This window comes from Conger conger, chromosome 5, assembly GCF_963514075.1.
Source record: "Conger conger chromosome 5, fConCon1.1, whole genome shotgun sequence".
In the NCBI taxonomy this organism is placed as follows: Eukaryota; Metazoa; Chordata; class Actinopteri; order Anguilliformes; family Congridae; genus Conger; species Conger conger.
In genome coordinates this window covers 62,536,651-62,552,497 of record NC_083764.1, presented here as the reverse complement: position 1 = coordinate 62,552,497, position 15,847 = coordinate 62,536,651, and the positions used below count along the sequence as shown (strand labels likewise).

General features: G+C 45.4%; 2 protein-coding genes across 2 annotated transcripts in view; both read right to left on the bottom strand.

Moving 5' to 3' along the window:
* Positions 1-6,006: 6,006 nt before the first annotated feature.
* LOC133128952 (E3 ubiquitin-protein ligase TRIM35-like) lies at positions 6,007-12,414 on the bottom strand. Its single transcript, XM_061242759.1, has 5 exons — positions 12,007-12,414; positions 8,667-8,762; positions 8,321-8,581; positions 6,954-7,065; positions 6,007-6,527 (listed from the first exon to the last, which is right to left on the bottom strand). The coding sequence occupies exons 1-5, from the start codon at positions 12,412-12,414 to the stop codon at positions 6,007-6,009; spliced, it is 1,398 nt and encodes a 465-aa protein (XP_061098743.1).
* A 2,299-nt stretch (positions 12,415-14,713) lies between these two features.
* The window catches only part of LOC133129121 (cullin-3), a 20,969-nt gene continuing 19,835 nt past the window's right edge, over positions 14,714-15,847 (bottom strand). Inside the window, exons 15-16 of the mRNA XM_061242966.1 lie at positions 15,795-15,847; positions 14,714-15,320 (exon numbers count right to left, since the gene is read on the bottom strand). The exon at positions 15,795-15,847 is cut by the window's right edge and continues 93 nt beyond it. Of these exons, the coding sequence (XP_061098950.1) occupies positions 15,189-15,320; positions 15,795-15,847 (185 nt within the window). The 3' untranslated portion in view covers positions 14,714-15,188. The remainder of the gene's footprint in view (positions 15,321-15,794) is intronic.

The following is a 15,847-nucleotide window of genomic DNA, read 5'->3' as shown; positions in this document are numbered from 1 at the left end:
CAGAACTCATGTAAAGGACAGAATGATGTGTAGTTCCCGAAGGTACATTATAAGGGTTCTGACTGTATGAAACCCTTAGATGTAACCTGTAATAAACCTGTTTGTTTTTTCTAAAAAGGATGAGAGTTCTTGTGGTTTCAACACATGTCTTTATTGACTGTGTGCTCTCTTAACACCCGTCTCAGCAACAACCCTGCAAGTCACTTCCTGCCTCACACGACCGTAACTGTCGCAACATATATCATAAAACATGTCGTAAAGCATCCCTTGACATCTCCCCCTTTTAAACATCCTTGCTCATTTTTAGAAACATAAATTCTTCAGTGTAAATAACAGCAACTGCCCTTCTATGGTCTAGGAATAATTATCAACCAGCCATTAAGTACCTTATCAGAAAACAAACTTTAAATTTGTACCCTTTTGTTTTTTTCAAAACAACCACTTTTTTTTTTCTTGAACAAACACTTGCCTTTTACAGAACACAAAGTTATTCACTGTATTGTTATTTTTCTTTTTCTTTTTTTTTCCAACCCGAACACAATGTCCTTTACAGATCAAGTCTCTGAACAGGTTTAACGACTCAGTCCATCAGGTGTCACATTCAGACCAGGAGAGCTGCACTCTGGGCTCACCTGGGTGTCTGGTGTATTTGTTGTTTTGATGATTTCGACTGGGGGCCCCGCAACAGGCAGTGCTTGGAGGTGGCGACGGTTTCTCCTGCACAGGGCTCCCTGCTCCGTCTCAATGAGGTATGATCTCTCAGTCCTGCTCTCTCCAGTCACTGTTGTGGGTGTTGCCCAAGTCTTTTGATTGTCCAGCCTAGTGAGAACAGGCTCTCCTGGCTGCAGTGGTATGAGCCGTCTCACACCATGTCTCTTATTGTAGTGGTAGGTCTGCTTACTTTTCTCCGTAGCATCCTTGGCTCGGACGAGCTGTCGGTTGCAGGTTTTTAGCCAGGGTAGGCAAAGTTGTTCTTATTTTCCTGCCCATTAGCAGTTCAGCCGGACTGACACCGGTGCTGCAGTGCGGTGATGATCTGTAGCTCATAAGAGCCAGTCATGGATCTTTTTGTCTCAATATTCTTTTTGCTGTTTGCACTGCGCGTTTGGCATGTCCATTGCCCTGTGGGTTATGGGGGCTAGAAGTCACATGCTTAAAGTCCATCTCACGGGCAAAGTCTCTGAAAACATCACTGCTGAACCGGGGCCCGTTGTCAATGACGACTTCTTCCGGTATTCCATAACGGGCAAATGTAGCTCTCAGCTTTAAGGTCACCTGTGCACACGTTGTGGTTGGCGTTTGGAGGATCTCCAGGTATCTGGAGTAGTAGCCTGCTATGACGAGAAAGTTCTCTTTTCCATGTTCACATAGATCTGTGCCTATTTTCTTCCATGGCCTGTCTGGGAGGGGTGTTGACAGGAGAGGTTCTCTGTTCTGCGCTCTCCTATGCTCCCGGCAGTACATGCAGTTCTCCACTCTGTGTGTGATTTGTGAGGCTATGCCCGGCCACCACACTGAAGTGTTAGCTCTCATTCTGCATTTGTCAAGCCCTTGATGACCCTCATGTATTCGCTCTAACATGTCTGACCTCATTGACCCTGGTATCACTATCCTGCTCCCTCTGAGTACCAACCCATCATGCACAGACAGTTCATTTCTCACAGGAAAGAGCTCTCTTACACTGCTGTGTGTGTGTGTGCGTTATGTGTTCAGGCCACCCATTCTTAATGTACCTGATTACATCTTGGAGTTGTTCCTCAGCAGCTGTCTCAGCTCGGATGACGTCCATTCTCATCTGTGACGCTGGCATGCTGCTCATCACAGCAGCAACATAACATTCAACATCTGTGTGGCTGTCTCTGCTGCGCTCTGTTCCCTGCTGTGGGCTCCTGGACACGACCAGCGTTTTCCCTGGTGCGTACTCAGCCTCCATGTTAAACCTCTTCAGCCGCATGAGGAGTCTCTGGCAGCGAACTGGTGTGTTGTCAAGGTCTCGGGAGTTCATCAGTGGAATCAGGGGTTTGTGGTCAGTGATCAGGTTGAATGCAGGCAGGCCGTACAGGTATTTCTCAAGTCTCTCACATGCCCACATGGATGCTAGGCACTCCTTTTCTATTTGGGCGTTTCAGCATTGCTTTGTCGCCTAGAACAGAACGCCACTGGTCTCCAGTCTTCACCATGGAGCTGTAACAAGACGCCACCAATCCCGTAGCTCCTAGCATCTGCTGAGACCACCATGCTCCTGTTAGCATCATAATACACCAAGGTAGGTGATGTTGTGAGAAGTTCTTTGATTTTGTCGAAGGCTGCCTGCTGCACAGGACCCCACATCCAAACTGATTTTGATCTTAGCAGTTCATACAGAGGTCAGGAATATACTTCCCCAGGTAGTTTATCATGCCAAGGGCTCTCCTTAGCTCTTGGACGTTTTCAGGTGGGGTGAGCTTGTTTAACTGGGTCGGGTCGCACGCCATCTTTGTTGATCACCTGGCCAGGCAGTGGAACTCAGTCGGTCTCAGTTTGCACTTGCAAAAACGAAAATGTTTTCGGTGAAGCCAAAATGTGTGCCCTTTAAAAGGGACAATGCCAACCAAAAAAAAAAAACAACCCAAGAGCACTTTTCAAAATGAGCAACAGAAATGAAAATAAAAGCAAGGATTCCGTTTCATTTTTTCTTCCTTTATCTACATTTAATATGATGAAGCCCAGTCTCAGCACAGTCCACTCGTAGCAATGAGCACAAATTCTTACTTTAAAATGTAAGCACTTTAAAAACACCGCCTTGAGCTCCTTTAGAGAACACCAGAGAAAACCTCTCATCGCTGCTGAAAAGGACTGCTCAAGCTAGGTTTTGAAACAGCTGGCAGCTGACATATCTAGCTGGATTTTACACCAGGGATGCGTTCTCAATGTGTTATTGTCAGTGACCTGCGCTTGGAACAACCAAATATTAAAAAAGGAAGATAGCCCCAAAATGATTGACTGACTCTACAAGTCACGTAAAAATAAATAACAAACCTAGAGCTTTTTACGAATGATTCCAAATCTAATCAAACGAAATGGAGCAGGATGGCAAGTAACTGACTCCTCAACCCCTGCGAAAAACAAGAACGGTACTTTGTATGCAATGTAATTCAATTATATTTTAAAGGAATTAATCAATATTGCAGCAACATTCCTCAATATACTGTATTTTGGCCATGTTTGCATATGCAGTAATATTCTGAATTCCCAATCCCAACGACTCAGGAGGTAAGAGCAGTCGTCTCATTGGCTCAGGAGGTAAGAGCAGTCGTCTGGCAGTCAGCGAGAGAGAGCAACACGGGTGAAGTAATTCAGCGCCTACAAGTTCGAGTTGGGGTGAACAGAAATGCTTTATTTTCTGTACTGGTTTTCTGTAGTCAGTTCCTGTGGGCGCCTTCAGAGCGCATAACAAATGTCCAGAACATTTTTTCTTCTGTACTTAAACAAAAAAAAAAAAAAAAATCGGCGGATTAACTACTGCCGCCTCTCCCTTCCCGGGCTTAAAAAAATGAGGAAAAATAAAGAAATAATTACAAAAAAGGAGCGGAATTCAAGCGACGGCCTCCGCCCGTCTTTGCCTGGGGCGGGGCAGTTCAATCTCCGCGTTTCCCAGGCCTCGGTCGCCCTCCTTCCAAGCCCAGTCGCCCTCCTTGGGTGATTCCGTCTATGATTAGAGAGAGAGATAGAGGTCAGCTGGCTTATCGCAGGAGAGATATGCTCACGTGAGTCCGGGATTTAGGTTTCGTTCGTTGGGTCTTTCCCGCAAGCACGGGGATCTCTCTCTCTCTTTTTTTCTTCCCCTGAATTTCTCCACGTCTTTCTGAGTGGGGGTTCGCTCGTCTTTTGGCAGACTTCTTGGACCGCACTGGCTTCGAGTCTCTCCGCCTCCGTCGTAAGCCCCGCTCTGTTCTCCAGCTCCGCTTTCTGTAGGGCGCTGCTCTCTTCCTCTAACTCGGCCCAGCTGCGCCTGTTCAATTAGAAATTATTAGTTGTGTGTGTGGTTGCGTTCCACACGCGTGTCGCCCCGGTGGTGCTGGCCTTGGCGCTGACTCTCCCACGGGCTCTCTCTACAGTGCGACCCTGTTCAAATACGAAACAGGGAAATATTCGCCGTCAATCAATTTCCCCAGCTCCTGGCGCCGGCGCACTGGCCGTTCCACTCCAGTGGTGTACCGATCCCGGATCGGGCCACCACAATGTATATATATATACATATATATATATATATATATATATATATATACATATATCAAGATGGTATTATGGCGGACATGTCAAATGTCATTCGGTACTGGGACATGGGTATAACCAATTGTAAAAAAAAAAGTAAGATCCCTCAAGTATTCTATTGCCTAAAGGGCTGGAAGAAACAAATAGACTGTGTTTTCAACAGGAAACCTAAAATATGTGAGGAAATGTTTAGTCACACTGCTATTTGAAAATGTAATTTAAATTCTGAATGTTGAAGAAACCAGACCTCTAAAATCACGTGCTGAAGATGCCTGACATCCATGGAAGGATGAGTCCCACGTGTGCTGGTCTACAGGGCAGTAATGGCCCATGTGTGCTGGTCTACAGGGCAGTAATGGCCCATGTGTGCTGGTCTACAGGGCAGTAATGGCCCATGTGTGCTGGTCTACAGGGCAGTAATGGCCCATGTGTGCTGGTCTACAGGGCAGTAATGGCCCATGTGTGCTGGTCTACAGGGCAGTAATGGCCCATGTGTGCTGGTCTACAGGGCAGTAATGGCCCATGTGTGCTGGTCTACAGGGCAGTAATGGCCCATGTGTGCTGGTCTACAGGGCAGTAATGGCCCATGTGTGCTGGTCTACAGGGCAGTAATGGCCCATGTGTGCTGGTCTACAGGGCAGTAATGTCCCATGTGTGCTGGTCTACAGGGCAGTAAGGGCCCATGTGTGCTGGTCTACAGGGCAGTAATGGCCCATGTGTGCTGGTCTACAGGGCAGTAATGGCCCATGTGTGCTGGTCCACAGGGCAGTAATGGCCCATGTGTGCTGGTCTACAGGACACTAATGGCCCATGTGTGCTGGTCCACAGGGCAGTAATGGCCCATGTGTGCTGGTCTACAGGGCAGTAATGGCCCATGTGTGCTGGTCTACAGGGCAGTAATGGCCGCTTGCCTGTCTTACTGTATGTCAGCGTTAGCAGCAGGCAGTGCAGCTGTGGCACAAGTCAGATTGCAGATTGATGGAGCAGCACAGTTTATGAATGAAGCTGAACACAAGTTTTTGCTCTCCATGACGTGAAACTGGTTGTCACGATAGAAGTCATAAAAATCCTAGAAATATGCAGTGAATCACAAAAGATGGTTTGGTATTGTCCTGTTTTGAATTGGATTGAAACCACTCCAATATGACACTGATTGATTTTACGTTGCCTTTGAGTGACATTCACACTGTACTACAGCTGCTGTCTCCATGGCGATGGCCTTTTATGTGTTACCATGACCCTGCTTAAGACACAACCTCACGTCTTTGCTTATGATGATGGCTCTGTGTTTCTCAACTGATCTCAGATCAGCTCAAGTGAGTGTGGAATGAACCCAAACCCAGCGTAGGAGGGGCGTATTTGTCTCTGTCTGCGTTCATACTGCACCGGAGAGAGAGACTTACCTCATCACACACCTGGGAGACACACTGGTGACGGGTCAGGAAAAGAGTAGCACTCTGGAGTGATTCCACTGCTGTATTTATTAAACCCCAACTCATTACACACACACAAGTGTACTTACAATACCACCATATACCACAGGAATTACTCAGTAATAACATTCTGAGGTTATGTCAGAGAGATTAAACATTTCTCATCAAGCACAATACAATGTTTCTATTTACATTTGGAATAATACACACTATTTTGTAATTATGAGTTTTTGTTTATAACATTTGTAGTAAACCTGCTCTGAGTTGATTAAATACAGTCCTTTGACTTCAACTCATGTTTACAAACAATGCCACAGTGCTATTCTACACATACAGACACCTTCAGTGGGCAGATCCCCACAGTCCCCAGAGTTCTAAAGAATGGAAACAGTCTCTCAGTGAAGGAGTGTTTAAACGTGTAGAGAGGAGTGTTGTTACTGGGGTCAGAGAATGACACCTCCCCCCTGTCCCAGTCCAGCTGCACTCTGACCCTCTGGAGGTTCCTCTGCACAGTGAGGCATGTAGATGGGGAGGTCATGGCACTGTATTTCCCATTGCACATCATTACACTCCACACTCCTCCTGCTGGGCTCAGATCCACACCCCCTTTCCTGCTGACGGACTCTTTAACCACACCCAGCCGCCAGAATTTACCCCCCACTTCTACATCCCAGCAGTGTCTCCCTGAGCTGAATCCCTCAGAGCCCAGCACACAACCCCAATCAACTCTCTCTGGATTATCAGGAACCTGCTGTCCCTCATCACTGCATCTCACACTGGTCAGATCCCCAGACAGTGAGAGTTCAGGATGTGCTGTGTTTGGGTCCAGAGTCACAGGAGCTGAAGGGACAGAGAATGAGACGTCAACACTGATCTGCACAAAGGGAAACCGTCAGACACAATGGGGTCCTCATGATATAAACTGGGTTTCACAACAACAACCATTATAACCTCAGATACATGTGTGAGAGAAGCAGCAGAACCAAAAGACAATAATATTTCTTAAGTCACAAGGATAGTATAATCCTTGTAAGAAGGAGCAAAGCCTGTCAGTGTTTCTGTAGCCCCTTAAATACAGTATCACTCTTAAAGCATTTTATTATGAGCATCAGTGAGATTAAGGACTGGTGCTCAGTCTCTTCACTCCAGGGCTCTCACACAGACAGGACCAATATGACTCTGACTGGCTTCATCAGCTTGTGGAAAGGATGCTGAAGATTCCCCCTGTACAGTGACAATGTGGAGCTCCCTGCCCCCAGTACTCACTGTATTGAACAGTCCCCAGCATGTTCTCCCACACTCTGTACTTCAGATTGCCCAGGTGCTTGGCCACATCAATCAGGGCTCCTGAGACCTTCTCTGGATCCCCCAGGGTGCACTGGGCTCTGCAATAATATACAGGAGTCACTTGTGCTGTGGGCGGGGCTTCATTACCATAGAAGATTATCAGCAGCAACATCAGATCTTCATTCTGTAAGAAAATGGCTCCATCCCTCCCAGCGTTCGGCCACACAGCCCCACTGAGAGACACACACTCACAGCCCCACTGAGAAACACACACTCACAGCCCCACTGAGAAACACACACTCACAGCCCCACTGAGAGACACACACTCACAGCCCCACTGAGAGACACACACTCACAGCCCCACTGAGAAACACACACTCACAGCCCCACTGAGAGACACACACTCACAGCCCCACTGAGAGACACACTCACAGCCCCACTGAGAGACACACACTCACAGCCCCACTGAGAGACACACACTCACAGCCCCACTGAGACACACACTCACAGCCTGACCCCACTGAGAGACACACACTCACAGCCCCACTGAGAGACACACACTCACAGCCTGACCCCACTGAGAGACACACACTCACAGCCTGACCCCACTGAGAGACACACACTCACAGCCTGACCCCACTGAGAGACACACTCACAGCCCCACTGAGAGACACACACTCACAGCCCCACTGAGAGACACACACTCACAGCCCCACTGAGAAACACACACTCACAGCCCCACTGAGAAACACACACTCACAGCCCCACTGAGAAACACACACTCACTGGAGTGTGGGATGGGGGAAGGGCGGTATTTATATTATAGGTAATTAATATTGTAAATACTTCAATATCTTTAAATGTTCCTCCATAGTCATTATTAAAGCTGCAGTAATTATTACAGAGAGAGAGGCATTTCAAACACATTCCACAGTAGCTCACTGATAGAACACTGCAGGCTAATAAACTACTCTTGATATTTAACCTGATGAGAGGATGGAGTTTGTTTACCTGTTTTGTGTGTCCTTGTAGCTCTGAAATAAAGAGAGTGAATTATTATCACTGTAGTCAATATTCAGTCCATTAACACCATGTTAGAAACCACATGAATATCTTTAAATGACTTTTGATATTCTATGACATCGAAAAATAAATTTGCTGCTTTGACACTGGTATACATGTGTACAGTGTATGTTGCATGATAAAGTTGATTTAAAACACTTTCCCTGCAAGACAATAATTCGGCTTGATTAAGTTTTGAAGAGATTGAGTGACTTTTGCAAGAATAGAGAATACTATATTGTATAAATGAATGTGTGTGAGCATTAACAGCAGTGTACATAGACTCCTACAGACACAGAGTGAACAGGTCTTACCTGCAGGAATGAGATGTCTTCAGCTCCCAGCTCCTGTTCTAAGGCTCTGATCTGTTCTGAAAGGGATGATATCTCTTCTGTCATCTTTTCAATCTTCTCCTTCATCATGCGACTCTTCTGCTCCTCTTCCTCCCTCAGTGCAGTGATCCTGGCTGCCTCTTCATCTTTTAGGAACTGCTGAAGTTTCTCAAACTCCATCTTTATCTGTCTCTCTGTGTGCTGGGCCTGGCTCTGGAATAAACATTATTCACCATCATTTCAGCACAATCCAGTGCTGCATTTTCAACACTGTGATTTAAAGGCCTCAGTACAGTACCTTGATGTCCTCTGCTGTTTTATCACAGATTAGTTTCACTGCATTAAAGGTTTTTAGCTTCTCCTGCAATGGAGCCAGTGCAGTCCTGAGTTTCTCCTGGAAGGAAATGACAGAGTCCACACTTTACTGAGGAAACAGACCCACAGTAAACTTCACTGCCCTGCTCAGACAGAGTGGAGACAGAATGGCTCTATTCTGTTTTCACAGGAAACTTTCAATATCCATCCATCCATCCATTATCTTAACCTGCTTATCCTGGTCGCAGGGGGGTTGGAGCCTATCCCAGCATACATTGGGCGAAAGGCAGGAATACTGTCAAGACGGGGACTGGCGGAGAACCAGGGGCGACTAAGAATGATACCTTCTAAGCAGACACGCTAACCTGTTCGCCACAAAATCCCGAGGGATACGGAAACAGGGAGAGAACAATACAGACGGAGACTTCTCCCGGAACAGGAAGAGGAACAGAAAACAACCAGGACAAGACAAACTCTGACCAAATCAGAGGTCAAGCCCAAAACGGCTAAAAGAGAATAAAAGCGACCCTTGAAAAACAGGGCGAACAACCCAACCAAAATAAGTGCTAGGAGATGAGCACTGAAAGCCCAGACCGGGGACCAAAAAAAAAAAAAAAGTACAAAACACTGGGCACGCAAAAGCAAAGAACCTTGAGAACACAGCTCAGGAAAACCACAAACCAAAATATAATACCGGGGACAACGTCCCTCACCCAAACGCTCACACGAGCTAGAAATAAAAAGAACCTTCAGGAAGGCGTCAGAAGCACACGCCGCACTAACGACCTGAACACCTTCCTTACCTTTTCTTTTAAGAGTGAACGAAACCCCGCACCAGCACGATACCTGACTCACTAACACACCTAGTCTACCGTGTGCTTACCAGCTTGGTGCAAGAGCGAACGGTTGACACCAAAGCACTGACAGACTGCCAGCGAGGGCTTTAAATAACCTCAGGAGGTAGGCTCCCCTGGCACTAACGAGGGCCAGGTGAAAATAATGACAACCTGCCCCCTGGTGGCCACAACCAGTCACTACCTCCCAACATGACATATACACCCTAGAAAGGTCGCCAGTCCATCACAGGGCACACACACCATTTACTCACACACTCACACTCACGGACAATTTAGACTCTCCAATCAGCCTAACCTGCATGTCTTTGGACTGTGGGAGGAAACCCACGCAAACACGGGGAGAACATGCAAACTCACACAGAGAGGCCCCGGCTGACCGGGATTCAAACCCAAAACCTTTGCTGTGAGGCATTCAATATCCAGATGTTTTAAAATGAAAATATCCTTCAATGTACAGTGGGGGAAAAAAGTATTTAGTCAGCCACCAATTGTGCAAGTTCTCCCACTTAAAAAGATGAGGCCTGTAATTTTCATCATAGGTATACCTCAACTATGAGAGACAAAATGAGAAAAAAAAAATCCAGAAAATCACATTGTCTGATTTTTAAAGAATTTATTTGCAAATTATGGTGGAAAATAAGTATTTGGTCAATAACAAAAGTTCATCTCAATACTTTGTTATATACCCTTTGTTGGCAATGACAGAGGTCAAACGTTTTCTGTAAGTCTTCACAAGGTTTTCACACACTGTTGCTGGTATTTTGGCCCATTCCTCCATGCAGATCTCCTCTAGAGCAGTGATGTTTTGGTCGCTGGGCAACACGGACTTTCTATGGGGTTGAGATCTGGAGACTGGCTAGGCCACTCCAGGACCTTGAAATGCTTCTTACGAAGCCACTCCTTCGTTGCCCGGGCGGTGTGTTTGGGATCATTGTCATGCTGAAAGACCCAGCCACGTTTCATCTTCAATGCCCTTGCTGATGGAAGGAGGTTTTCACTCAAAATCTCACGATACATGGCCCCATTCATTCTTTCCTTTACACGGATCAGTCGTCCTGGTCCCTTTGCAGAAAAACAGCCCCAAAGCATGATGTTTCCACCCCCATGCTTCACAGTAGGTATGGTGTTCTTTGGATGCAACTCAGCATTCTTTCTCCTCCAAACACGACAAGTTGAGTTTTTACCAAAAAGTTCTATTTTAGTTTCATCTGACCATATGACATTCTCCCAATCCTCTTCTGGATCATCCAAATGCTCTCTAGCAAACTTCAGACGGGCCTGGACATGTACTGGCTTAAGCAGAGGGACACGTCTGGCACTGCAGGATTTGAGTCCCTGGCGGCGAAGTGTGTTACTGATGGTAGCCTTTGTTACTTTGGTCCCAGCTCTCTGCAGGTCATTCACTAGGTCCCCCTGTGTGGTTCTGGGATTTTTGCTCACCGTTCTTGTGATCATTTTGACCCCACGGGGTGAGATCTTGCGTGGAGCCCCAGATCGAGGGAGATTATCAGTGGTCTTGTATGTCTTCCATTTTCTAATAATTGCTCCCACAGTTGATTTCTTCACACCGAGCTGCTTACCTATTGCAGATGCAGGCTTCCCAGCCTGGTGCAGGTCTGCAATTTTGTTTCTGGTGTCCTTTGACAGCTCTTTGGTCTTGGCCATAGTGGAGTTTGGAGTGTGACTGTTTGAGGTTGTGGACAGGTGTCTTTTATACTGATAACGAGTTCAAACAGGTGCCATTAATACAGGTAACGAGTGGAGGACAGAGGAGCCTCTTCAAGAAGAAGTTACAGGTCTGTGAGAGCCAGAAATCTTGCTTGTTTGTAGGTGACCAAATACTTATTTTACAGAGGAATTTACCAATTAATTCATTAAAAATCCTACAATGTGATTTCCTGGATTCTTTCCCCCCATTCTGTCTCTCACAGTTGAAGTGTACCTATGATGAAAATTACAGGCCTCTCTCATCTTTTTAAGTGGGAGAACTTGCACAATTGGTGGCTGACTAAATACTTTTTTGCCCCACTGTATACTTCGTCTCTCATGACAGATCAACAGTGATCTTCCATCTTAGACCACATTGTGTCAGACACATTTATCTGAGCATGAACTTTGACCCCGACTGTCCCATGCTGAGCACTGCTCCCTAACACAGCTCTGAGAACGTCTCCACACTCCTGCCCCTCCCTCCTGTCTCTCTCTGTCAGTCATGTGACACGTAGTGAGGAGCTCCAACTGCAGTCAGGCCTGAGAACTAAAATGGCTCCTTTTGCAGATCATTTCACTTTGGAAATACAGTAAATACTGACATTAGAATGTGAAATCATGTCAAATCTTAATATTAAAATGTTAATTCTACTTCTGTTTTCAGTTATAGTGATAACCTTCACCATGGGCTCAGTAGATGACAGCAAAACAAATCATTTTCAATCATGAAGAATAAATTGCGTTATAACCAGTTACCTTATACTCTTCTGCAGCCTCCTTAACTGGTCGCATTTTGTGGTTTTCATGTTTTTTGGAAATTTGACAGATAACACAGATGGGTATTTGATCCTCCAAACAGAAGACTTTGAGTTTCTCACTGTGCAGACTGCAGAGCACCTCAGATCCTGCTTTAGCTCTCTGATTTCTCTCCTTTAAGAACGCCTCACAGGTATTCCTCAGAGACAGGTTAACGGGAGGATGTTTCTTCGAAGATCTTCTCCTGCAAACTGGGCACTCCTGAGATCCCTTCTGATCCCAGTACTGCTGCAGACAGGCCTTACAGAAGCTGTGACTGCAACTCAGGACAACAGGATCCCTGAAGATTTCAGAGCACACAGCACAGGAGAGCTCCTCTTCCAGGAGAGAAGGAGATCCAGACGCCATTCTGTCTCCGTCTGTTCTGAGCTCAGTAATGTCTTCTGCTAAATCTGCAGTTTAGTTTCACTCTTACTTACTGCTGTAACTGCAGGTAAACTTAATAAATCTATTTAAATGTCTGCTTCTCAGTCTGTTTTTGTTTCTCTATCTTTTGAGGTTCCTTCATTTCTAAAATATGCAGTGAGATCATATCCTGAGATTCCCATTGTAACTGAAGCGTCTATGTGTGTGAGAAAAATGTACTTTGATCTTCCTGGTAGACACGCCTGGTTATCAGAGTCACTTCCTGCAGGGGGCAGCATTGTGCCACTGAGATTTGAGTGACTGATCTGCCTGCAGATTTACACCAGTGTCACGAAATAATAACACATTATTTGTTGAGAATAACTTCCCCAACACTGCAAGAGTGGGAAGGTTCATTAATGTTAGAAAGCCATCGTAGGGCAGCATTTCCTTCCTTATTAAGGTTGATCCTCTGGGAATTACACTGATTTTTAAATAGAAAGTTTATTTTGACATAGAATCTCTCAGTAAAAGTTATTACGAGTAAGAGAAAATGTATATTTAGGCCTAAAACGACTAGCAGAACTAATATAAAGTACAGAATGACGTGTTGTTCCCGAAAGTACATCATAAGGGTTCTGATTGTACAAAACCTTTCGACGTAAACCTCTATAAAATATAAATTAGTGGTTTACATCTTAGTCTATCCATTCAGACGAAGAGATGAAAAGGAGATATAAAGGTTATTATAAATAAATTAAGCTTTTGCAAAGGTCTAACAGCGACGGTGTAGTTAGTAAATTGCTCCACCTTCACCTGACTCCGTTTGCTTTGCACAGAATTTGACGTACGTGCGCAGGTCGGTAAAATCCTACCCACTGAATTCACCCGATTCAACTAAATAACTTACGGTCTTCAGTCAAGATGTAGAGTTTAATCCGGCGTTTTCACACTGCGTTCTCTGTGGTGGCTAACCCGACATTTAGCCTGACATTTTGGTATATATACATTTGTGCAAATATTATCACTGCAACACGTTGTTGTCATTAAAGACACTTGTATTATGTCACTTAAACTTTGACCCCTGGATCTCAGGACCGTCAGGCAGCGCTCCAGTGGATGTGCTGCACGGGCTGGCGTTGCTCTGTGGTGTTGCCGGTCACACGTAATTGGCTGCAGTGTCGCCCGGGGCGACCGTGTCTCGTTGCTCTCCGTCGCCCTCTGCAGGTCAGTCGGGTGTTCACGGCCTGGTCGCTCAAGCTACGCCAGACGCGTCTTTGCCCGACTCGTCTCAGGCCGTCTCAGGACCGCACACATCTCCAGAAGCAGCAGCAGCTTGACGCTTCGTGTTGGGCCTGCAGAGGGCGCTGCTGCACGTCTATGGTCCGCACAGCAGAAAACCCGTTTACAGTGAACCCACAATTTCGACACAGCAGACAGTGGTGTTAGGGAACTACAGAAAAACAAACCTGCCCTTTAAAAGAAGGGAAATCACAAACAAAAAAAACAACCAAGGAGCACTCTTATGCAACCGCAAGAAAATCAACAATAAAATAAAAAAATAAATAAAATCAAAGGAGCGATTTAATTTCCTTTTGTTATATTCACAGTGACCTGCGTGTGGAAGACGCAAATATTTAAAAAAGGAAGAGAAATGTTTTGGGGCTGACCGACTGTACAAGTCACACACACAACTAGCGCATTTACCCCTGCGAAACGGCAAAAAAAAGAAATTTCTATTTCTCTTTTTTATTATTAAAAAGAGGACCTTTTTGATGGTAAATTGATCGGTCCACTGATAATATTGTTTAAAAAGTGCACCACTGGGTCTGGGGTTAAAAAAAAATCACTCGTTACCATGACAACAGAGTCCGAAATCTGCTTTAGATTTAGGACGTGGAAAGTAGGATATCTAGAGAATTTACAACCTTGCAACCAATGAGGGGTTAAAGAACTACATTTTGTAAATTTGCAGTTCTCCAGAGACCAATGAGACACAGTAAGGTGGAATAAGGGGTAATCAGACCTGGGTCAAACACACAACTGTTTTGGATTCAAATACTTATCTACACTTTACTGAGTTTGTACGGTAAAGACATACTCTCAAAACGTGCAAACCCCACCTTCTGGTGGATCTGGATCAATCGAGCGCAGAACAGCATTTGAATTTAAAAACAATTACCCCTCCGATCGCTCCTGTTCCAGCGGAGCTAGCATGGCGCAACAAATCCTTTTCACATCAGCAGTAAAAGTAGGGGAAAGAGGGGGCGGCCATTTTTAAATTTGTCTACAGAAATCCATGTTTGGCATTTACATTTTTATTCACCTTTTTATTTTCCTGTTTTTTCCTTTTTTATTTTATACAGTATTGAAAACAACAACAAAAAAAAAAAGAGAAATGCGGAGCGTTCACAGTTTTCCCGAGGAATTCTCTCTGAAGTGGATCTCTACGGGGCGCCACACTCCACGGCCCGAGGCCCGCTCCGTCCTCCGCTCAGAATTCGCGCTGGGAGTCCATTTTTAAATAATCTAGAACACTTAATGGATTTTTTTTTTCTGCCATCTTTTTAAATTTTACATTTATTTTTCATTTTCTTTTGCGTTTTTTTGTTTGTTCTTAATGGAAGGAAGAGTCAGTTTCCCGGTGTTTATAGGTAAAAGGGACTACCCAGTCCATGCGCAAAACAGTCCAAAGGGATTATTTTTTTCGTTCTTTTTCCCCTTCTCTCTCTCTCTCTCTCTGCCGGTCCTTCACTCGCTCCGTTCGAGGTGTTCCTTTACGCTACGTAGGTGTATACTTTGCGGTCCTCGGGCGTTCGTGCCAAGTATTCTCTCTCTATGAGTCCTTCAATGCGCTTTTTAATGACCACAGGACTGGGGAGGAACCTGGCCCTCAGCTGCTGAGTCACCTGGGAAACAAGACACAAAAGACCTAAATCACAACGTGCACTACTCTCCCATTACAGCCCTGTCAGGTGTGAGGTCACACATAGGCCATTAGCATGTTCTCAGCTGAACATTCTAATGCTGATGTCACAAAACTCATTTGAATAAATTCATCACTCAACCAATCAGACCCAGGCCTGCGGACCCAACTGTGGGTGCCACTCAACATACAAAAATAATAATAATCACCTTCGGCTTACCAGAGAAATTACACAATTTACAAACGGTAACATCCTGGTCACTTTGAATTACATACGAGAGGTACGATCAAAGAGGCTTCAGAATTTCACATGAAGGCAAACTGCCAGCCGTTACCTCCAAATCACACAAGCTTTCACAAACTAGCATGACACTTCAGGTGAGCGATTATGAGGCGAGAAGGGGATCTTCCACCAGTGTTTAGGAGTGTGGGCCTGGGCTACGCCGCTAGGCCTCACCTCTGCTACGAGAACGTTGTGCTGCATCTTCTTCCTGGACTTCATGATGCGGA

What these genes read in the sequence shown, in the direction of transcription:
- LOC133128952 (XM_061242759.1), bottom strand. Translation starts at nt 12,414, where the DNA reads ATGGCGTCTGGATCTCCTTCTCTCCTGGAAGAGGAGCTCTCCTGTGCT. An exon ending in AGGCTGCAGAAGAGTATAAG is followed by an intron (nt 8,763 to 12,006) that starts GTAACTGGTTAT and finishes ATTTCCTTCCAG; the next exon opens with GAGAAACTCAGGACTGCACT. An exon ending in TTCACTCTGTGTCTGTAGGA is followed by an intron (nt 7,066 to 8,320) that starts GTCTATGTACAC and finishes TGCAGAGCCCAG; the next exon opens with TGCACCCTGGGGGATCCAGA.